This window comes from Canis lupus, chromosome 24, assembly GCF_011100685.1.
Source record: "Canis lupus familiaris isolate Mischka breed German Shepherd chromosome 24, alternate assembly UU_Cfam_GSD_1.0, whole genome shotgun sequence".
Lineage (NCBI taxonomy): Eukaryota > Metazoa > Chordata > Mammalia > Carnivora > Canidae > Canis > Canis lupus.
This window is the reverse complement of record NC_049245.1, coordinates 27,022,153-27,046,267: the sequence shown is the minus strand read 5'-3', so window position 1 is coordinate 27,046,267 and position 24,115 is coordinate 27,022,153. Positions and strand designations below refer to the sequence as shown.

The window sequence follows — 24,115 nt, the reverse complement described above, 5'->3', positions numbered from 1 at the left end:
CTTATGCACTCCTCTGTAGGTGTGATTATCTCAAAACCTAAGAATTCAAGCCCTTGGTAACTGGACAGAGGCTGGTTTCCCTTCGTCCTCTCTCTGTGCCCCAGCCAGCTCTGGGTCTGTGTTTTGGGGGGCAGAGAGCAGGAGTGAGAAGCTGCTGAGTGAGGGTGGGTGTGAGCTGGCCCCTCCCCCGCCACACTGCTCCACACAAAAATGCCCCAGAAAGACACTGCCCAAGGTTTTTTTAAACCACTTTATTCAGGTTGGCTGGTAGTCACAGATTGGATCATGTGTACAGGGTTACCCACACACTCCTGGGCAGAGCCCTCGGCCTCTCCCACATCCCAACTCCATCACTGAGGGGCGGCCAGAGGTTTGAGCCAGTTCCCAGGGGGTGTTGGGCCCAATAGAAATATTTACAAATTACCAGGGGGTGGGTGTCCCCCTAATCAGGAATTGTGAAGGGATTGGTATTGGGGGGCCTTTGGCTCCCAACAGCCCCAGGCCCTTGGGTGGGTGTGACATGAGCCCAGGAGGGGGCTGGGACATTGGAAGCTGGCAGAGGGGGGCTCCTGGAAGAGCCTCGAAGACCCTCGAAGGGGTCCTGCTGGTGCAAAACTCTGCATAGGGCCACTGGGTCAGAGGGGAGAGGCCCTCCTTCAGACTTGCCATGTGAATGGGCAGATTCCTGGTCCCCCCACCTCTGCAGAGGGTGGGACAGGGAGCCATTTCTTAGGTATAAGGAAGCTGAACATGAAGGACCCCCCCCAGGAGGCAGTGGGGTGTCTCCCTCTCTTCCCAGGCCCCCTGCAAGTGACTCTGTTCTTAGGCCATGGGCCCAGAGCAAGGCTCTCCTGGGGGCTCTGTGCCCCAGTTTTTCGCCAAGGTAGAGGCCCTAGTTCTGCTCAGAAGATTCAAGTCCAGATTCGGGGAGGGGTCACAGTCCATTCCCCCGGGTTCAAGCGGGGGATGACGGGGCAGGAGGGAGAGTAAGGCTGGGAGGCCCCGGCTCGGGACAGGATGGGAGACAAGCAAGCAACGCAAAACACTGGACTCCACGGAAGCTGGTGACAGAGAGGCAGCCTGGCCCCGGCGTGGTGCCCGCCCCAGCATTCGGGGTGGTCGTCCCCTTGGTGCGCGGGGCCACCTTCTCCGAGCCAGGTCACCGCAGGGGTCTGAAAAGGAAGGGTTGGGCAGGGCTTACATGCTGAGCAAGGGAGTGGCGGGCAGAGGGCCGACGTCGTGGCCGCAGGCAGTCTTGGGGACGGGGAGGCGGCTGGACCCAGGCAGTCCCGTCCCCAGCGGTCCAGCGGCTCCTCATGCACTCTGTACAGCTGAGGGGCACGGGGCGGGGGCTGGCCGGGTAGGCATCAGTCTAGAGGCTGCAGGCCTCCTCGTCCACCGAGCGCTTCCGCAGCTCCTTGCCCGGCTTGGGGGGCGGCGGGGCGGGCGCGGCGGGCGGGGCCTCGGGCAGGTGCAGGACCGAGTTCTCCCCGGGCTGCACCCGGAGGTAGGCCTTGACCTTGTGGTGCCGGGCCTTGCCGTCGCTGAAGTCGATGACACGGCACTCGTAGGTGCCTTCGTCCGTGGGCTTCACCCTTGACAGACGCAGTTTGTGGGAGATGTTGCTGCCCACCACCTTGACCACCTGGGGAGGGGGACAGAGAGACCGTGACCTGGCCAGCAGGCGGCAGCTGGGAAGAGGGAGAGTGCAGGTCCTGGGAGCCCACTTGTACCCTGGGGCCCCAGAGACACTCCCACAGAGGCGCTGGGGGCTTGCCGGAAAGTGAGTCAAATAGCAAAAAAAGTAGACCCCACTTCAGTGTCCATCAACAGGACAAAGAAGTGGACGGCAGGCAGTGGATTTGATGGAATACTGGCCAGCAGTTAAAGCCGGAGCCAGAGCCGGGCTCAGCGACACGCAGGGAGAGAGTGATCTCACTGCAGAGCTCCTGCAAAAAACACTCCGTCCTGGCTTCGGAGACACATCTGTGCAAGTGTGAAAACAGCCAGGAGGGAATGCGGTGGCCTCCTAGCAGTGCCTGTGTCTGGGCTGGAGCCCGGGGAGGGGCAGGGACCTAGGAGAGACCTCAGTTAAGTCTCAGCTTAGTGTGAAATGTTCTGCTGCTTTGAACAAACAAACAAAAAAGAAGGCTGATCACAAATATAGCAGGATACTAATAACTCCACACCGGCTGCTGGGAGCAAGAGCGTCTGTAATATTTGTCTTTGTACTTTGACTCTTTGCTTGTTTATTGATTTGATTCAGTTTTTTGATTTTTATTTTAAAATTGAAATATAGGGTGCCTGGGTGGCTCAGTGGTTGAGCATCGGCCTTCGGCTCAGGTTGTGATCCCAGGGTCCTGGGATTAAGTCCCCCATTGGGCTCCCCATGGGGAGCCTGCTTTTCCCTCTGCCCGTGTCTCGGCCTCTCTCTGTGTTTCTCTCCTGAATAGATAAAATCTTTAAAAAGCAAAATAAAATAAAATTGAAATATACCTTGTATGCAGTAAAGTGCATACAGTTTGACAAAACTGTGTTCGTGAGCACCACCCAGAGCAAAGCACGGGCCACGTATAACCCTCCAGACCACACCCTTGTGGCCCTTTGTCATCAGTACCCCCCTACCCTGACTTTATCACTGTAGATTAGTTTTGTCTGTTCTTGAACTCTTTTGCTCTTTTGTGTGTGGCCTCTTTCCCACCAGGGAAAATCAGTGAGGCTGCTCCTGTGGTTGCACAGCTCCGTTTGTGCTTTTTCACTGCTGAATAGTATTCCATCATAGAAATACTGCACAATTTGTTTATCCAACCACCTGTTGATGGGCATGTGGGTAGTTTCCAGATCATAGCTCTTATGAATAAACCTGCGGCGACTATAAAGCTACTATAAAGCTAAGAATTTTTTTCAATGAGAAGAGAAAAAGCAGCTGGATATTTTTATAAGGTTTATCGCTGGGGAAGCCAGGGAAAGGGCCCAGGGGACCCTATGATCTACCGTCGTAACTTTCTGTGAGTCCACAATTCAACACAGGAAGTTAGAAAGGGAGAAGAGAGGGGTCCAGCCTGAAGAGGAGAGGTGGGAAGGGGTTTCCATCCTTCCCTGACCCCTTCTTAATTACAGCCGAAAGGACCCCGCCCTGCCTCCTGTAGCCCCCACCCTGCCTAGACAGAACGGGGATTTCAGCCCCCAGCCCCTTGTCACTGACCTCACCACCAGTCAGCATCACTGCAGGCTCTCCAGGCCCAGCCTGGAGCCGAGTGGACCTCAGACCTGCAGCCTCTGCCCTGAGCCCTTCGGGCCCCTCTCCCCCAGAGCAGGGGGCAGGCATGGAAAACCAGCTGTCACTGTCTTGTCAAGCCCCAGCTCCTGGAGCAGGAGGCTCTTGCTGGTCACCTTTGCAGTAAGGAGGCTGGGATGCAAAAGAGGAGAGTCTCCATGGGGTGCGTTCCCTGCAGATGTGCCTGAACCTGTGCTGGGTGCGCATGCGCGCCCACATACACACACACACACACACACACACACACACACGTGACTTACAAGATCTCCGGACCCCTTTCATTTCCCCCAAATGCCAAGCTCTTTCTGACCTCACAGCCTCTGCATATGCTGGTCTCTCTGCCCATCTCTCTTCATCCGCTTGACTCCTGTTCATTTTCAACCTCACCTCCTCCAAGAAGCCCTCCATCACAACCCCTTGTGCATCTCCTAGCAGTCATTACCGTTGAAGACCATTTATTCATCTGTTGGCTTGATTTCTGTTTCTCTCCCTGGCCAAACTATAAACACCACGAGGACAGGGATGACACCCCTTTTGTTCATCTTAGTGACCATCTAGGGTCTTGTGCCCTGTAAACAACAACGGCAACATTTGTTGAATGAATGGACTCATTCTAGGGTCCTGCTGGGTGACCGGTGCTGGCAAAGCCAGAGGGGGGCCCTTCCCAGGCTCCAGAAGGGAAGAGGGAAGATAGGTGGGCAGCAGCAAGGAGCCTGGCCCGTCTGAGCCTTCCAGCTGGTCATCACCCCCGTGAAGCCAGAAAACGTGGGCTTGTGGTAGAGCAGGAGGCACGAGGTGGGACACAGGCAGAGTGCCCAGTAGGAAGAGCAGGAAGTTCTCCCAGCCGCCCCTTCCTGGTGTGGGGCTGAGAACCAGCCTCCCTGCCCGGCTCCGGGCTGGGCCCAGCTGGAAGCCGCAGGCCCTGCTGGTTCCATCACCTCTGACCAAGGGCACCGGGACGCCCTGTGGCCCTGCCATGCTCTCAGGCGAGTTAGGAGATGCTGTTGCAAATGCACAGCGGGGAGCGAATTACCTCAACATCTGTTTCCCTCACGGATATTAATTATCCTTCATTTGTCAACCCTACAAGGCGCTAATGGAGTAATAATGCGAAGCGCTGGGAGCAGCCGCTCCTAAGGAGGGAGCACCAGACACAGCCCACCCCTCCCACCCCCAGACCCGAGGCCCGGCCTAGACCCTAGACCGGCCCTCTCCCAGCAGTCTGCTCCCCCTCCAGCACCCTGTCGCCCCCTCCGCCAGCAGACCTGGTGGCCTTCAGAAGGAGAGCCCTTCCTCTCTGAGAGAGGAGGAAGGAGTCGGGGAGGGTGCTGGGAGGCTGGGTCTGATCCTGACCAGTCACCAGCACCCAGGCTCCTGGGACGCATTCATCATGCATTTGGTGGACACTTAGTGAGGGCCTGCTCTGAGCTGGGTGCTGAGGTCACAGCTGTGAACCAGCCAGACCCCAGGCGGTGCTGCATGGACTCGCAGACAACCCAGACCCCACACCGAACCCAGCACCTCAGGGAGAGTCACTCATGAGACAAGGATCTCGCCAGCCCTGGTGTCTACCCCTTTCAGCACGATCTGGAGTGAAAAACCTGTAACAGCAATAAGAGTAGTGCTGGCGGCCAGTGTTTATAGAGCACTTGATCACCGTGAGATGATGTGCTAAAAGCTTCATATATCTTTTTTAAGCTTTGCAGTAACCCTGTGATATAGGCCCTGCCAAGATAGCCTCAGGAAACTGAGGCTCAGAGAGGTAAAGTGATTTGCCCAAGGCCACTCAGCCAGTGACAGAGACATGGGGAGCCTCCCATGACCAATAAACCACAGGGCTACCTTTTCACCCCATCCTACATCCTTGCCTATGTGCCCAGCCTTCCTTGGCTTGGGGAGCCCAGCCCATCCTCAGAGGCAAATCCTGTGGGAGGGAGTCCAACATCCTGCTCCAGCTTCTAAGGGGTGGAGGGAGCAGCCTCTTGGAATTTCCTCATTCACCAACTGGGCCTCCAATGAGACCAGAGAGGCCAGGACGAGAGGAGACCCCTGCGCCTCGGCCTGGCTGTAAATCATAATCACCTCGGCACAGGCATCGACAGGCCTTAGCAGTGCAATTAAGCACCTAATTATGCTGAAAGAGACAAGGCGAGTCCATGCCATGACCAAGTTCAGCCTCCTCCCCGCTCACTCACGGCCCAGGCCTTTCTGGGCATGGCAGGGGCACCCCTGGCCCCTCACGGCTGGGATCTTCCTCCAGAGCCAGGCCAGGAAGAATGAGTGGTGCTGATGCATGTCCATGGTGCCAGACCTCTCCTACGTGTAGGCTCGTGGCTGAGCCTGAGACAGACAGGGTGGCCCCAGGAAGGTGTTGGGGTGGGGCTTAGGGGTCAGATGGTCCCTGCCCCGGGCCAGGGCCAGCTCTGAGCCCTGCCACTCCCAGGCCCTCCATCAGCAGCACCCAGACACTTCCACCAGCACCCCCATCCCTGCCCCCACCCTTGTGTCCAGAATCCAGCTCAGGGTCCTTCTGAATCTGGACCCCAGAAGGCCTCACCCACACCAGCCAGACCCTCCCAAATCATCACTGCCCTGCTCCTTCTGCATTCTGGCACAATCAATTCCAGAATTCCACTGATCTTCCCTCTGAATATCACTGGGCCTCTCCTCTTCCTTCCAGAGTCCATCCCCCTTGCACTGACTAGGGTCACACAATGCCCTCGACTTAGGGCCTCTTTCTTCGATGGCTCCTGGCAGTGGCTGACTGGGCCCTTTGGGGTCTCATCCCCACCTGCCCCTTGGCCACACTAGCCTCCTGCAGTTCCTCCAACACGCATACCCAGCCGAGATCCCTCACTCCTAGTCAACACCTCTATACTTCAGTGCTTACTTTAAATAGCACCTTCTCCAGGAAGCCCTCCAGACCATCCAGACTAGGCCAGGTCTTCTGTCACTGGCTCAGACTCCCAGGGAGCTCTCCTCATTTTGTGGTCACAGTTGTCATTTTACTTCTTATCATGGGTGATGACTGGGTTAATATTCATCTCCTACACTGACCTGGGAGCACCTGAGGACAGGGACCAAGTGTGTATGACCATGGCCTTCTGAGAGGCATCTTCAAGGCCCTCAACCTCTCTAGGGATGCTTCAGGCATTCCTGAGATGGATGGAGTGGTTTTGGCTCCATGTGAATCTCCCCTCCCTGGAGGAGCTCAGAACATGATGCCCTATGTATACTGTGGACCACTGCAGGAATTTTAAGATGGAAACACCAATAGCAAAAAATAAAAATCATAATAAACCATGAGCCACCACTTGGCCTGTTAATCCTTTGTGAAGGATGCAGACTTTGTGCACCACTCCAGCTGTCCCAGCCCTCCACCAAAAACACCCAGGTCCACATGTGCACCACACATGCAGAGCCACTGGCCAGGGTTGGCAGGGGCTTGGCCCGCAGAACCACTTGGTTGATCTAACAAACAGGCCTGTCTTATAGCCATTCATGGAGATTTCGTGGAGATTCCAGAGGGAGGCTGCAGATGCTTCTTGATGCCCTTCAGGGCTGTACCTGGCTTTTGGGGCCTGGCTGGAAGGGGTGCAGGCTTCAGGATGAATGGGCCAGAGCACTGGGCCACATGTATATGGGGACCCTGGGGTCTAGGGCTCTTCCCCACTAAAGCAACTATACGATGAAGGCAGGTAAAGCAGGTTGAGGGGGTGAATTTCAGCTTGCCTTCAAATTAGGAAGTTGGGAACCACTTCTGCTTGCAAAACTGGTTAAGGGGAAATTAACCCAAACTCTAAAACAGAGAACTTCAGTTAAATCAAAGGAAAAACTTCCAGAACTTGAAAACAGCCAATAAGAAAAATAAGTGGTCTGAGCCACAGAAATGAGGCTCCGAAGGTGAAACCCTTGGCATATGCCAGTTACCAAGAAAGATGTTTTTAGGCCAGGGGTCCTTCCCCAGGTCCCAAGTGAAATGAGATAATTCATGTACTGTAAAGTGCTCATCATGGTTCCTGGCATATGGCAGGCACTCAATAAATGTTAGCCGCTTTAGTATTATTATTATTATTATTATTATTATTATTATTATTATTATTTTATCACAGATGCCCGTCCTACTACATAACTGATCTCCCTACAGGATTCTGAGCTCTTTGATTCCCTCGCCTGTTTCCCGCAGAGAAGATGGGCCTCCCTTCATGCTCCAGCTATCCCCCACCTGCTGGGAATAGGAGTCTTGTGATTCACAAATCCATATAAAGTTTTCACTCTAGTAACCACTGTTACAAGGCGTTCTGGCTGAGGGATGCTAGGTGCTGGCCCCACTGTGTCCTCCGCACTGCCAACCCTGATCCTTCCCGGGGTTACCATGGCAGCCCCAGCAGGTCATGGAGCCCTTCCACACCAGGCTCCTGGAAGCTGATGGTACTCCCTCCCCCAGAACCTGGGATCCCACAGCACCCACGCCGCCGAGCCAGTGTGCTATGCTGTTTAGCTCCCACAGTGTTGTTCAAATTAGGTTCCAACAGTTAAAAATCAGGAGCTGCCCACTGCAATCAGGACTTTTAGAAGACAGAAGCCTACTGGGTTGAATTCCTGCCTGGCTCAGTTGGCTCCTACAGATATAGGGCCTGGGTTCTAGGCCCCATGAGCCACCTTGTGGCTTCCACACGAGCCACGTTGTGCCTTCATGTCACCCGTATACATACAAGTACAGGCACAGATGCACATCATGTTGGCATGTCCGTGTATCAAAATCTGTGTCTGGGCTTATACCACAGTTGGCCTGGATGTGTGTGACTGTCATTCAATTATTTATTGGGCACCTACTATGTGCCAGGCGCTGCGCTAGGCTCTGGAAACGTAACAGTTAATCAGGCAGGCACAGTCCCAGCCCCACTGAGTCTGGGAGTGTGAGGGGACAGATAGGAAACAAACACACACACGGATGATTGCGTATGGAAATACAGGCAGCAGGGAAATGGGATGCCGGCTGAGCCACACGGTCAAGGGGCGCTTCCTGAGCTGAGCTCTGAAGGAAGAGAGAGGGAGAGTTTTCTGGGCAGAGGAACTGGCCCGTGCAAAGGCCAGGCGGTGGGCAGGGATGGGAAGGGAGAAAAGCAGCCAGAGTTGGGACGGGAAGGGGAGCCAGGTCAAGCAAGATGAGACAGCCCAGACGGTGAGCAGAATGAGTTGAGCAAAGCCTTGAAGGGCCATGGAGAAAAGTTTGAGCCTTCTAGCCCGCGGGAAACCGGGCTGTGCATCTGCTTATAGGCGTCGGCGAGCTCTGTGTGCATTTAAGAACTGTCATGTGTGGGATCCTGTCTGGACAAGGAGGTAGCCGATGGCTGTGAGTTTCCTCACCAGACCCCTGGAGCCCCAGCTGGTGCAGGAATTGCAGGGGCTGGGGGCGGGGAGTGATGGCATAATCACGCTGAGCACATTTATTTTATTTAACTAATTAGCATCTTCGCATTCCCCTCACGTGGGGCCTAGCAGCCTCGAATTCTAATCCTCTAAGTCAATTAGATTATTCTTCCCTTTGCCTGAGACACTCCTTAAACCGCACACAAAATCATAGGAGAGTGAGTTGCAGGTGTATTAATATATACACAGATCTCTATCTACCCAGGTTTAACTGGTGGGTGTTTGGGCAAGAAATGGGGCATTGCATATGGATGTGCCCTTGGCAGAGGGTGAGGGTGAGGGGCAGGGGTAGAGGGGGAGCTGCAGCTGCCCTAATCTGGAAGAGGCTTGAATTGCCAGACCCCAGCTGTGAAGGGCCCTGGAGGGGTCAGACTACGCAAATGTTGCTTTAAAGGCCCTTGTTCCCCAGGGGTGTCTGGGTGGCTCATTGGTTGAGTGTCTGCCTTGGGCTTGGGTGGTGATTCCGGGGTCCTGGGATAGAGTCCCACACTAGGCTCTCTGCTCAGCAGGGAGTCTGCTTCTCCCTCTCCCTTGGCCCCTCCCCTGCTCCTTCTCTTGCTTGCTCTCTAATAAATAAATAAAATCTTTTTAAAAATTTGTATTTATTTATTCATGAGAGACACACAGAGAGAGGCAGAGACACAGGCAGAGGGAGAAGCAGGCTTCCCGCGGGGAGCCCAATATGAGAAACTCGATCCCCGAACTCCAGGTTCACCGCCTGAGCCAAAGGCAGTTACTCAACCACTTACCCACCCAGGTGCCCCAATAAATAAAATATTAAAAAAAATAAAGGTCCTTGTTCTGTAATCTGCCCACCTCCCATTAGGGTGGCTGCAGGAGCCTCCTCCCTGGCCTCCCTGCCTCCGCTCCCCCATCTTCAGTGCCCAGCATGGCACCCTCCCTCATGCCTGCTGATGGTGCTCACTCTTTGCACTGTGATTTCTGCTCTAGGGCAAGGCTCCTTGGTGCACCTGTGTCTCCTTGGCCTTGGGGCCCGGAGCTCCCTCACAAACCCTTGAGAAGCTGTGGAGGAATCAGCAGAGAAGAGTGAATTTGGAGGTCACTCCCTTCACACACACACTCATACCCCTGTGGGCACCTGCACTTCTGATGTCACTAGCGGACTTACTAGCCTCCTGCCAGGCTGACCTGATGCCCCAGGCACCCATCCAGCCCAGCCCTAGGGCCACACATGTCTCCAGGCCTGTCCCCTGTGCTCAGCATGCTCTTCCCTTCCGCCTCCCTTCTCAATCGTGCTGGCCTCTCCCAGGCCCAACTTTGGGTGTTCCTCCTCCACAAAAACTGGCACTTCCTGAGTCCCCTGAGTCCCCACATGCGGCCCTAGCAGCGTCTGGAGACAAGGCACTCAAGCCCTAAAGTCAGGCAGCTCAGCCACGTCATGGCCTCTAGTCAATCTCTGACCCCTCCAGGCCTCAGTGGCCCTACCTGGAAAAAGGGCGAACACTTGGCTGTTCCCTATGGCTTTGTAGCAATGATAAAATGAGTCCAGGCGTAAGACCGGCCAGTACTGAAGTCCCTTGGCTATAGGTCTCCCGCCCCACCTCACCCACAGGAGCCACATGACCCAAGTGACCGTGACATGCCACCACAGTCATGATGGCCCGAAGAAAGCCAGCTTAGTCACATCAGACCCTGTTAGCTCCCCGAATTAAAAATGCTGCTGAGACAGACACAAAGCATCCAGACCACACACAGCCTTGGCCCTGACAGGAGAGAATGTGTCTTCTCTCCCCTTGTCATTTTTTTTTTTTTTGTGCCTGTCATTCAATGAACTTGAAAAATCTGCATCTTTTAAAAAACAGAATGAGGCCATTTTTTTCCCCTTTCTTTTTTCTTCTCCATCTTCGTGCCCAAGCTGCCAGCTGAACTGGACCTTTTTTTTTTTTTTTTTTTAAATTACAGCTGTGTCCTCCATTAGAGCCGTTGCAAGAAGTCATTACCAAAACTCACACTTATTTTGGTGGCGTCCTTCCCTGTGTCTTCCTGCTGAGATGCTTTTAGCTGTTGGGAGGGAGCGGGAGGGGCAGAGAGAGCAGAGACAAGGCGTTAGCATCATGGGGTGGGAGTATGGACAATAGCTAAGATTGTAGCTGTGACAAGTGATGCTCTGGGGTCTGGAGTCGGGCGTCCCTCAGCTCTGTGTCATCTCAGGGTGGGGGTGAGTCAGAGCAAAAGAAGATGAAGAGGGTGCCTGTAAAACTGCATGTGCTATGCATTTAGATATGTGGGTATTTAGGGATCTGTGGGGGTGGGTGAGCCTGCCTGGTGTGTCTGTTGGAATGTCTGTCTCTACCCTTGTGTCTCTGTGAATGTGTTTGCATTTTGAGGTGTCTCACACCCATGATCGTGTGTTTGTGGCAAATCCTGTCAGAGTCCTGCCCACATGGTGTTATACCCTGCAGGCTGACCCCAGATGCTTCCAGTTGCACATACCTGCAGGTCTCTGCCTAAGGACTTCCTCTGACCCCCGTGGACTCCTCTGAGCCCTGTGAGGCAGGCTGCAAGCGTTGAAGAGAGGTGACACTCCCAGGAGCAAGACAAAGTTGAATACGTATTTGTGAGGGGCGCCTGGGTGGCTCAGTCGATTAAGCATCTCTGTGGCTCAAGTCATGATCCCGGGGTCCTGGGATAGAGCCCTGCATTGGGCCCCCTGCTCAGTGGGAGCCTGCCTCTCCCTCTCCCTCTGCCTGCTGCTCCCCCTGCTTGTGCGCTCTTTCTCTCTGTCAAATAAATAAATAAAATCTTTGGGACACCTGGGTGACTCAGTGGTTGAGCATCTGCTTTTGGCTCAGGTGGTGATCCCGGGGTCCTGGGGTCGAGTCCCACATCAGGGTCCCCACGGGGAGCCTGCTTCTCCCTCAGCCTGTCTCTCTGCCTCTCACTCTGTGTCTCTCATGAATAAATAAATAAAATCTTTAAAAATAAAATAAAAAAGAAAGTCTTTAATACATATCCGTGAATATGTTAGAGGCTACTTCATGAACACGCAAGAATGTGTTGCAGGTGTGTAAATGTCCGTGTTCATATGTGAACGTGTGCGCAGAGGTGCATGTATTTATATATTATTTGCATTTACCCAAGTGGAGGAATGGAAGTGTCTTCGTTTGGGCTCCCCCAGCAGGAGACCTTGAGACAAAGATTCCAGTGCTATTAGTCTAGCTGGGCAGGGATCCCAGGGGACACCAGTAGGGGCGTGGGCCGGTGAGACCACAAAGGGAAGGAAGTCAGTAGTGGGCACGTTCTCAAGCCAGGGACTCTGCGGGCAGCTGGAACCTACTCCCCGGGGCACCCGAGGGGGACAGTGTGGAGCTCTCCAGTTACCCCGGGAGGTTGCGGGGGGCCGTGGCCTCCAGCTGTGTCCGCCACTGCCGGGCTGCCTTGCGGGCTCTGTGGCCCAGGGGAAGCTCTCAGGCAGAGCTGCAGGGGTTGTCAGTGGGGCTGGTGGCAGGTGTGTGCGCTGGGCACCAACAGCATGGGCTCCAGTGAATGCGTGTGCAGTGACGGGGTTGCCCACCGGGTCTGCTTCCCCACCTGTACCCTGAGGGAGGGGCTCTGTGCTCTCCGTGGTCACCCCAAGTGCTCGGCCTAGCTCGGCCTCCCCCGCAGAGGGCAGAGAAGCGCCTGAGCCCCAGGGGCCCGGGTTCTCCCAGCGGCTCGGGTGGCTCCCCGGGGGCAGTACCTGGTTCGAGGCCCACGCCTGCTTGTCGGTCCAGTCTCTGTGGCTCCGCACGTACCACCACTGGATCTCCAGCGAGTAGGACGGGGAGCCGCTGCCGCGGAAGGAGCAGGCCATCTCCACGTCCTCGCCCGTCCGCGCCGTCATGTCGTGGGGCGTCTCTGTGAACAGGGCTGCGTGGAGAAAGGGGAGGAGCGGCCGGGTGGTGAGTGGGGACGGCCTGGCTTCAGGTGGGGCCCCGGAGGAGCCCGGGGAGGCCGCAGGACGGGTGTGCTGAGCAGCTGGGGACACGTGGGGCCAGAGGGGCAGGTCCAGGGGCTGGAGCGCCCCCCACACTGGGTCGCTCTCCCGGAGTCCGCGGGCACCACGGGAGACCCACTCAGGGCCGTGAGGGATCGGAGGAGGGCTGGGTTGGAAGGCGTGAGCAAGGAGGCCAGGGAGGCCAGGGAGGAGGTGCCGTTTCATCAAGTCTTCCAGATTTTTCTAGTCACCCCCACCGCTCTCCCTCCCAGGTTATTCTCAACCCCAGAGCACAGCAGCCAGCGCCACAGTCTTTGTAAAACCGAGTGAGACCTGGCCAAACCCCTGCTCAGAATCTGCCCTGGCTCCCCAATGCACCTAGGAGAAAGCCCACCGGCTTGGGGTTCAGGGCCCGCCCACGTCCCCCTGGTCTCCTCTGTCCTGTGAGCGCGCCTTGCTTCCCCCTCTTTGGCCCTTTCTGTGCCCAGTGGCTGGAATACTCTAGCCTTGGGCTCTCTTTGCCCAGCTGGCTCCTTCACGCCACACAAAGCTCTAACTAGCCCCTTCAGAGAGGCCGTCCGTGACCACCCGGGGTAGGGTCCCTGCCACCCCGACCTCCTGCCTGCCCGACCTCGACCTCATATCGTTCACTGCAGGCACTGCCTGCCGAGCTCCCTGAGAACAGGGACCCGGGGCTCCTGCGGGCTCCTGCGGGCTCCACCACCCCCAGCCCCTAGCAGGTGCTCTGCGTGTGCCGAGCGGATTGCCCGTTCTCCATCCTCTGAGGGCAGCCACGCCCGCCTCCCGTCCCCCGCAGGGCCCAGCTCCCCAGGAAAACCCCAGTGCCCCGCTTCCCCAGACCCAGCAGGAGCCCCGCCCAAAGCCACCAGGTAAATGAGAAAACAAATCCCCACTTAATTTGGCCGGTGCCCCTCCCCACCATATGTTCTGTCTCTCCTCTCTCCAAACAAATATTGTCCTGAGACGTAATTAGAATTCTTTCCTCTTCTCAGGAGAGATTATCTCGCCCTGGAAAGACGCCTGGCAACGTGCAGGTCACCCAGGGAATGTGTGTCCGTCAGCCCTCCCGCCCCGTGCCCCACCTGGCTGCTGCAGACTGCAGGGTGCCTCCGTCTCCCACGGCAGAAGTGCCACCACCCAGCCCCAGCGGTCCCTCCTGTGTGTCCCCTCCCACCTGCAGCTGGGGCAGGGGGAAGAGGGAGTCCGGGGCTGGGAGGTAGGGGTCCTGCTCTGAGGTCACTTGCCTCCCACCCGCCCCAGGATTCTGAGGGCTTTGAGAGCATCAGGAGTGACAAACTCCATCTGGAAGCTTCTGCTGTTTCTGCTCTACACACAGGGTTTCCATGTGGAGCTTGACTCCAGTAACTGGTTTCCGGGCAAAGAGAAAGTTTGCAAGGTCCCTAATCCCCAAGATTAGAGGTTTATGGGACCCTGGAGACTTCCCACGTTCTCTGAGGTTAGGGAGGAACAGGCCGCTGTCCCTGCTGTTTAATAAGAACGGCTGTTTGAATTACTGAACGTGTGCCCGGTGAGGTGCCAGGTGCCTCCATCTGCAGTGGATCTGAAAGCTGGGACTGTCCTTATTCCCACTGGGCGGGAGGCAAAACCAGGCCCCTGGAGGGAACCATCCTTGCTCATGCCCGCCTTTGCCTTCCAGGGTCCAGGCCCCAAACTGTAGAGCCGTCCTTGACCACCCTGTCACCCTCCCTTATAGCCCAGATTCAGTCTGCGGGGAACCCTGTGGATGCTGCCTCCAGAAGTCTCCAGAATCGCAGCCCCTGCACTGCGCCCCTGCACTGGGCCAGCCGCCACCATCTCCCACCCACAACAGCACAGTGGCCCCTTCACTGGCCTCCCCGTGGCCACCCGTCCTCCTCAACAATATATTTGCAACTTGTCAGCCAGAGTTATCTTGGCAAGACACAAACCAATCCTGACTCCTTTCCTCAAAACTCTCCTATGGCGTCTTCTCACTGAGGACAAAAGCCAAAGCCTTTCCCATGACAGAGAAGGCCTCTCATGTTTGGGCCTGTCCCCTCGGGTGCCCGCTTCTGCTTTTCCCCCTGCGTATTCTGTTCCCACCATCATGGCCTCCTTGGTGTTCTCTGAACATTCCAGTTGAGATCCTACCTCAGGACCTTTGCACTTGGTATTCCCTCTGCCTGGAACAGTCTCCTCCCGCCCCCCAGATTCCCAGATAGCTCCCAACCTCCTCTGCTTCAGGACTCTGCTCAGATGTCACCTCCTCAACGAGGCATACCTTCACCAGCTCATTTAAATTGCATCTCTCACCCCAAACCCAGTGCTTCAAATCACTATTCTCTTCCAATACATTATTGGTGCCATCGACAGACTTTCTGCAATGAGGAAAATGTTCTCTATCTGAGCTAATCCAGAAACTACCAGCCACGTGTGTCTCCTGAGCACTTGAAATGTGGCTTGTGTGAATGAGGAACTGAATTTTAAATTTTATTTCATTTTCACTCATTTAAATTTAAACATAAATAGCCACTTGTAGGTAACGGCCACTGTACTGAGCAGCACAGAGAATACACTTCTTGTCTGTTGATTGTCTGCTCTCCAGGAGGCAGGGACTGTGCCTGTGCCTGTCTTACCCGTTGGTGTATCCCCAGCTCCTAGGGCAGCACCTGGCACCTAGTAGGTGCTCAGTAAATACTTTTTGAGTGAACGAATGAACAAATATGACTGGGCAGTGGTGAAGCAGGGTCCAGAGCTGAGAGGTCCCCACCCTGGGAGTCCTGGGCCAGCCCCCCTCACCTTCCCTGGTGCCAGCCTGCCAGCTCCCGCAGGACTGCAGTGGGCCACGAGGCCCTGAGCCACCAGGACGGAGCTGAGAGGTGATCACGGTGGGCGCTTGGCCCCGTGTCTGAGACAGCTGGATTTTGCCTTGATCCGGACCCAGTGGCCCTTGCAAAGAGGGAAGGAGGAGAGTTGGATCTAAAGCGGCCAGCAGTGGGACCTGGCTGTCTAAGAGACGGTGAGAGGGACAAAGCTGTGACCTCCTCCAGGTGCCACTGCTGAGCCACAGGAATCAGAAAGGGCCCCCTTGCACCTGGGAGAAGGCCCCTAGGATCACAGACTAGGAAGGACGGAGCTGGCCCCTGAACCCAGGCCTGTGAGACTCCGCCACGGCGCTTCTCCTCCACCTAGAGATGCTTGAGTGGAGGAAGGATGTCAGGCCAACGGGAGAATGAGAAACAGCATGTGGGGGTCTCGTGGGTGGCAGGAAGGGCAGAGATGGGCTCTCTCCAAGTGGGGACACCATCAGGGGAGGGGCCAGGCCTCCATCCACCCTGGCTCAGCCTCCCCTGCCCATGGACACCCCCAAACTGAAAACCCAATCTTGGACCCTGGCTCTTTTTACTGATACAGAAAGCAAGGCTCAGAGAGAGTGGCCTGGGGTTACACAGCAGCCAGAGGACACCAAGGTCAGGCCCCAGGCCCCTAGTCCTTGGCCAGGCCCTCTGACCCTAAACACACTTGGGGGAGCAGCCCTCCCCTGATCCCAGTAGTGGTCTTCTAGAGGGCGCTGTCCAACAGAAACAGAACATAAGCCGGGGGTGTGAGGCACACATGGAATTTGCAATTTTCTAGTAGCCACATTTAAAAAGTTTAAAAAAATTTTTTTAAACAGATAAAATTAATTTTAATCATGAATTTTATTTAACCCAAGATATCAAAAAAATTATTTCAACATGTAAGAGCAATTATTAATGAGATATTTTACATTCACTTTTGTGCTAAGTTTTAAAAATCCAGCATGTATTTTACACGATTACAGCACATCTCAATTTAGACCAGCCACATTCCCGGTGCTCAGCTGTCACATGTGGGGGATGTCCTGGCAGGTGTATCTCCTCTCTTCCTCTCCTCTCCTGCTCACGTGTCCCCATTGCTCAAAGGAGGCAGCCAAGGCCCAGTGCCGCGCAGTGGCCCTTCCAAGGCCACACAGCAGAGCCTGGATTTGAACCCAGGCCTGTCTGACTCCCAAGGCCATGTTCTTCCCAGAGTATTTAAACTCCTTCTGGAGCACCTGGGTGGCTCAGTGGTTGAGCGTCTCTCTTTGGCTCAGGGTGTGATTCTGGGGTCCTGGGATCAAGTCCCACATTGGCTCCCTGCAGGGAATCTGCTTCTCCCCCTGCCTATGTCTCTGCCTCTCTCTGTGTCTCTCATGAATAAATAAATATCTTAAATAAATAAACTCTTTCTGGCTGTAGCGGTCTTTCTTAAAAAGGAACAGTCTAAGACGGCCAACATCTTGCAGGGTCCTCTGGGGCAGGCTGGGGAGCGCAAAGGCTTGGGCAAGCACAGAGGAGGCATTTCACCCAGCCGGAGGCAATCAGGGGAGACTTCTCAAAGGAAGTGTTATGCTCCCTGCCCACCCCCAGCCCCAGGTGGGGAGATGGTCTGGAGCCAAAAGTGGGGAAGAACTTTGGGTAGGAGGATGGGTAGAAATCTGGCTGCAAGAACTCATGGAATCAGGTGAGTCATCTGTGGTTACAGCCACCCCCATGGTGGACTCTGCTCCCAGGGTCTCTCTGACCCCCTCAGACCCTGCCAAGATCTGCCCAGGTTAAGGTGGGCAGGATCCTAGGCCCCCCAGGATCCTGTTGTCTCCAACCTCAGTAGTGATGGGGGCAACGTGTCTGCAAGACAAGTGGGGAAACGAAGTTCTGGGCATTTGAGGCCATAACCTGTGTCTCTCTGTTCACGGGCAGCATCATGAAGGTCTGTCCCCGGCCCTGTCCCTAGAGGAGCCCCTGGCAGAGACACAGCGTAGGCAGGTGAGCACCGGTGCACAGACTGGAACCAGGGACGGAGGACTGAGCCTGCTTCTGCCAATGGGCTTGCTTTGTGGCCTGGGGAGCACCTCTCCCCTTCTCTGTACAATGGGGGTCAGTCCCGACGGTCTGAGAACCCCACCAGCTCAGACAATCTGAGGGAGAAAGTGATGCGCATCCCAAGAGCAGTGTCCTTCCTGGGCACTGGGAAGGGGAGGGGTCACTGCCACTCAGGGAAGGAGGAGCGTGTCAGCAGGGCTCAGAGATGGGTGCATCCTGACAGGCAGAGGCCGGGGAAGGGCACGTGCGAGCCAAGACAAGGAGGAGGGAAAGCCAGAGAGCTCTGCCGTTTTTTAAAAAGAATCCATACCATTTATGAAGCATCTACTACATGCCTAGCACTATGCAGGCACTGTCTCTAATACTCCCTAATCCGCTCACCCACATTTGACGAGGAAAATGAGGCTCAAAAAGGAGGCAGGACTCGCCCAAGGTCACACAGAGCTGGATTCTGAACCTCGGTCTGACCAGCAGTTGTGATCAAGACCCGGAGCTCTCTCAGCCTTCATCAGGATTTGGTCTGAATTACCAGGAAAAGTTCAGCCACCTGGCTCCACAGCTCTGCATCCCACTTGCACACCTCCAGAGACGGGGAGCTCAGTTCCTCACACCTCCACTACAAGCAGGTACCTCTAATGGGCAGGAGCTCCCTGTCCCGGCTCTGTGAGAGAGGATACGACATCAACACCAGAAACTGGGAGGTGGTTTACCTAAGTTTAATGATGATGATGGTGCAGTAATAACGTCTAAGAAACAGAGAGTAGCTGCTTTGTGCCAGCCACTGTGCGGAGCTCTTCGTGGGCATTTGCTCCCACCATGATGCTGTGGGGGAACGGTGATCATTATCACCCCATTGTTCAGGTGGGGAAGCTGAGGCCCAGAGAGGCTAAGGACTTGCCCAAGGCCGCAGAGGAAGCCATTACATTTGAACCCAGTTCCAGAGCACTTGAGAGTGGAGCCCATAGCTTCTCGACCTGCTCCTGCAGCCCCTTTTCCTATCGCCTCCTCCATGTGCCTCCTTCCAGCCACCCGGACACCCCGCCCCCCATCTCCAGTTAGCATCCCTGCGGAGTTTGGGACATGAAATCCATCTCTCCTCTTTGACTTCCTCCTGTCCTGAGCCCCCTTCCCTGCTCAGGTAACTCCACACAGCCGGTCTCCAGGGAAGCTGGTATAATTATAGATTTTTGAGAAGGATGCGATTGCGTTCTCCTGCCCCAGGGCCGAGGGCTGGGCTCACTGGGAAGACAACTAAAACCGGTGTCCACAAATTAGGATTCTGCAGGAGAAGGAGAGGGGGCTTGATTGAATGCAACCTCTTCTTCTTTTCGTTTTTAATTAGGGGCACAATGTAGTCATTAACCCCAAGCGCTGTTATCGGGCACGGTCTGCAGGAAACAGCTCTGGGGCCCTGGCCCGAGTCAGTGGGTTTGGCTTCTGGTAAAGGCAGAGGATGACCTGGAAGATCTTGTCTGCCCTCCAAGACTAGGGCCTGGCCTCCTTCCCAACCTTCCAGGCCCTGATTCAATACAACATCTAGGGCTTTGCCTTCAGGCCTGGGTTCGAATCCTGTTTCTTCTACTCCCCAGCTGTGTGACCTGAGCAAGGCGCTTGACCTCTCTGAACCTCAGTTCTCTATATGAAAAAAAGGTAAGAAAGAGAGGGCGTTGGGGAAGACGCAACACATGCCCGGTGCCTGGCACATAGTAGGTGCTCGATGACTATCACTCCCTTCTCTCATATTTGAGCTCAAAATCCTGTCATCTCCAGGAAGAGTTTATTTTTATATTTTTTAAAGATTTTATTTATTTATTCATGAGACACACACACACACACACACACAGAGGCAGAGACACAGGCAGAGGGAGAAGCAGGCTCCACGCAGGGGGCCCGACTGGGACTCGATCCTGGGTCTCCAGGATCACGCCCTGGGCTGAAGGCAGGCGCCAAACCGCTGAGCCACCCGGGGATCCCCCCCAGGAAGATTTTAAATATGCTTCTTGCAGCTTCATCAGATCATGCAGTGGGTGCAAGGTCTGTAGTTCCCATACCCGGGCCCGTGTAACCTCTTGTCCATCAGTCCTGCACCTCCACTCCTTCCTCACTGGCTCCCGACAGACCTCTGCCCCCAGCAGCCAGTGACACAGAGACAGACCTCAGGGGGCTTGTCCACCAGAGGCAGCCTCGGCCCAGCCCCCGGCTCCCTCCCCCTCTGAGGTCTCCATCCCAGATCCTCTGATCCAGCCCCATCTCCTCTCTCCCTCTGCACAGCCTTCCTTGCCCTTCTAATCTTCAAATCTCTGGTTTAAGGCTGCCTCCTCCAGGAAACCCGCAGGGACTGGACCGCAGGCCACCCATCAGTCTCTGCCAGAGTGAGAGCACCACCCCTTGAGGACCAGTAGAAGGATCAACTCCTTGTCAGGGGAACCAAGGCAGAACTGGAGCTAGAGGGAGGCAAGGGGTGTGTGTGTATTGGGGGGGGGGGGGTGAGCAGAGCAGAGAGAACCAGTGTGGCCCCGCCGGCACCTTGGTCCTCACTCAGCCCAGCTCTGGCTTGGTCCTACTGTCATGGCCTGCTCCAAATCCTCCAGTGATGAATGGATACACAAAATGTGGTCTCTCCACACTACGGAATAGTCTTCGGCCTTAAAAGGAGGGCGGTTCTGACCCAGCTCCAGCAAGGATGAACCTGCGGGACATGATGCTGAGTGAAATAAGCCGGGAGCAAAAGGACAAGTACCTGAGGATCCCGCCTCCACCAGGCCCCGGGGCAGCCAGACTCAGAGACGGAAGGCGCAGGGGTGGCTGCCTGGGGCTGGGGAGCCAGGACGGGGGCAGCGTCCAGAGCTTCAGCTGGGCAGGATGCCCAAGCTCTGGAGATGGATGGTGGCGGTGGCTGCGCAGCGACCCGAACGGATTGGATGCCACTGAACTGGACACTTCAAAACGGTTCCAATGGTAAATGTGACGTTGTAGATATTTTAGCACAATTTTTTAAAAAAGCCTCCGGTGGCTCCCCCGGCCCGCAGCAGCGGCTTGCCCACCTCCGAGGTCTCCCCGCCGTGTGCCCCGAGCGCGGCCCAGCCCCCACCGCCTTGGCTCCGGTCCCGCCTGAGCCTTCCCTCTCCCGTCCGGCCCCCTCGTCCCCCTCGTCTGTCCCCCTCTTCTCCACCTGCTGCTCTTTCCTCACCGCTTACACTCACAGGTTCTCTCTTGTCTCACGTACTGTCCCCCTCCCAGCCTGACTGTAAGGCCCCCAAAGGCCGGAGGCGGGAGTCTCTTTGGTTTACTGCTCCATCCTGGCAGCTGGAACCACACCGGGCACACCGGGCACACGGTGGGTGCTGGATGAACGCTGCTGCTGTGACACCTGACATATACGGTGGCTCTGGCAGAGGGCAAAGGACCCCATTCTCCCGGCTCCGGGCCACCGGGGGGCTCCAGGAAACCCTCACGCTCAGGGTGCCTGATGGGGCAGCGTCAGGCTCTCGGGCTGGGCATCCAGAGTCTGCAGCTCTGGCTCTGCTGGACCCCAACTGTGGCCCCTCCTGCTGTTCCTGGACACTTACATGTGCCCTCCCCCCTCGCTGGGGCACAGTTCCTGGAGTCCCAGCTCGCAGGTGGCCCTGGGCCTGGAGATGCCTCCCCTGCCCCGGCCAGGGTGGAAGCCCTCCAGGGTGGAAGGCCCCTGATGGTCTCTGAGCACTGTTGTCGCCCCACTGGAACATGTTATAATGACCCACCTAAGGTGTCTGTCTCCCCCAGCCTGGGAGCTCCCCCAGCACAGGACCCCCACACTGCCCAGCATGTGCTGAATGAGTGAATGAATGCATGAATGCATGAAGGGAGAAAGGTCAGACAACTACCCAGAGGACCTCAGTTCTCAAAACTGTAAGAAAGAAAAAAAAACAAACAAAAAAAGGAGACAGAATCATTCATTTATTGGGTACCTACTATGTGCCAGAATGGAGTTTCTGGGGGAACTGTGCCCACTAGAGCAGGGCTAGGGACAGACAAATGGACAATATGGACACAGGCATCCTGAGTCCAGCCCCAGCAGGCCGGGCCCTCCTCACCCTCCCTCCTCCTGGCCCTCATGACCACTGGCCGCCCGAGCCCAGCCTGGCCCACAGGCGCCCCGCCACACTGACAGGCAAGCCAGAGGCTCCCCGAGAGGGCCCATAAAGTTGTCATATGAAATGTGACCGAGAATGAAATGGGGCAATAAACAAAGGCCGGCAGTGCCAGGAAGGGCTGTGGCTGCTCGCAGGCAGCTCTCTGCACCCCTGAGGCCCATAGGCCAGCATCAGCAACTCTAGGGGATCACCTTTCTTTTTTTCTTTCTTTCTTTTTAAAGATTTTTTATTTATTCATGAGAGACAGAGAGAGAGAGAGAGAGAGAGAGAGAGAATGAGGCCGAGACACAGGCAGAAGGAGATGCAAACTCCCCGCTGAGCAGGGAGCCCCATGCAGGACTCAATCCCAGGACCCTGAGATCATGACCTGAGCCAAAAGCAGACACTTAACCGGCTGAGCCACCCAGGTGCCTCTGGGATCAGCTTTCCCACCAGAGGCCCACAAGGCGCCACAGAGCAGATGTGTCTGAGCCCACATAATCCTCAGAGCAACCCTGCAGGTCAGGGTCATTGACGCTTTACTACAGGTGGGAAAATGGATCTCACAGCAGGTTGGGGACAGGAGTGGGGACTGGGACCCAGGCCTTTGAGAAGCTGGGATTCAGACTCAGGCCTTGGGACCCCAGAGGGCCAAGTCCTCCCCTGTCCTCTCCTGATGCCAATGCTGCAGTGATAAAGGCAGGAAGTAAGGGGGGATACACCTAAGGGCCCCTATATCTCCCCCTGTCCCCCCCATCCATACTTTAGCTTTTTCCAGCGACTTGAGAAACAAAGCTCAGAGAAGAACCTGGGGGCCACCGAGGGCAGTCCCCTGCCCTGGGACTGAAGGAGGCAAGCCCCTCCAGGCACTGTGCACGGGACCCTACTTCATCCTCCCAAGGACTAGAGGAGGCGGTCCTCCTTATCGCCAGCCGCATCTCAGAGGGAAGTAGCATGGTCCAGAGAGGGAGCGTCAGTGCCTGCGGTCACCCAGCATGAAGGGACAAGGCCAGCTGCCAGCCCTAAGGCTGACTGAAGAATTTCCCAAGCAGAATCTGAGTCCTCCCTCAGCATCCCTGCCCTGCAGCAAAACAGGCCTGACTCCTTGGGCGTCATTTCCAGAAAGCCCGCTCTGTGCCCAGCTCGGCTGGGTGCCAGGGCTGCGAGGGTGTGTGGCATGGGGTCAGGAAGGCCCGCGGCCACCCTAACTCTCAGCTGAGAGGCAGAGGAGGGGAAAGGCTGCAGAGGGAGTGTCTGACGAAGCCCTGGCTCATCCGTGAATCTCACCTTGCTCCTGAAATCAGGAGATGTAAAACGTCCATAAGAGGAAAATCCAGATAAAAACATGAAACGGCTCCCAGGGACTCAGAAGCCTGGCCTCGTAGAAGGAGCCCGGCAGGCAAGAGCCAGAGCCCTCTCCTCCCTGGGGACGGGTGCAGAGTGTCTGCTCTGGGGTGAGCAGGGCTCAGGGGAGGGTTCTTGGTTTCCCCCTGGGCGGCCCCTGGGCCCTGGCCCGCTGTGTGAATCGATGACGGTTGTTTGATCTCGGAGTGGACACGTTTTTCTCTTCTTAAGTGCAAGAAGGCCATTTGTACGACAGCTCAGGGAATTGCAGTGTGCCTTAGTGGGAAGAGGGTGGCCTGGGCACGCAGAAGGAGCTCAGGTCCTCCCCACAGAAGGAATGAAGGAGATCAACCTTCATGACCTCACCGTGCTGGGCTTCCCAGGATGCTCCGGCCAGGCCCTGGCCCTCCAGGGGCCCAGAGTCCACAGAAAGGGCAGACACGCAGATCAGTGACTACCGTATGGACAATGGCGGGGACTGAGCCTGCACTGCCATGTACAGTTGTTCAGGGTGTGCACTGTTCACTCAGCCATGAATCATGGTCCCCTCTTCTCCTTCCCCAGAGACATCCAGAAGCTCGGGCTGGAGGTGTGAGTGTTAGGGAAGATGAACGCAGGCCCACGGCTGCCTGGACTCAGGGATGGCTTCTAGGAGGTGGGTCCTGCTTGGACTCGAGAGCTGGTCAGAGTTGGCAGAGTTAGGAGGAGCTCCGAACAGGAGAGGACATGCCCGAGACAGTCTCATGAGTCCAACGTTTTGGGGACCGTCTGCACCATTTCTGCAGGATCCCCCAAGCACCTGCGCTGTTATTTACTTAATATTTATTTTCAAAGCACCTTTCCCTTTTTACTTAAATAAATTCAGCTTAAAAGGAGACTTTTATTGCCGCCATAAACGGAAAATCAGCATCCCTTGCCATAAATAGAGGGGAACTGTAAAAATAGACACGAGGAGAGCCACACCGCTCTGTAAATTCCGGCGGGCCCGGCGGCCTGCTGGAGGCTGCGGGCCTCAGAGTCCGTCCTCCCGCAGGAGCAGGGAGCTGCGAGAGTCACGCATTAAATTCAGAGCAGCGCCAGGCAGAGGCTCTTCTCTGGCAGGAGGACTTGGGGTGCGGGGCCCCCC

General features: G+C 56.0%; 1 protein-coding gene across 1 annotated transcript in view; it reads right to left on the bottom strand.

The window, feature by feature from the left end:
• Positions 1-235: 235 nt before the first annotated feature.
• Positions 236-24,115, bottom strand: part of VSTM2L (V-set and transmembrane domain containing 2 like) — a 36,808-nt gene continuing 12,928 nt past the window's right edge. The window contains exons 2-4 of the mRNA XM_038572286.1: positions 12,411-12,580; positions 10,682-10,732; positions 236-1,645 (exon numbers count right to left, since the gene is read on the bottom strand). Of these exons, the coding sequence (XP_038428214.1) occupies positions 1,373-1,645; positions 10,682-10,732; positions 12,411-12,580 (494 nt within the window). The 3' untranslated portion in view covers positions 236-1,372. The remainder of the gene's footprint in view (positions 1,646-10,681; positions 10,733-12,410; positions 12,581-24,115) is intronic.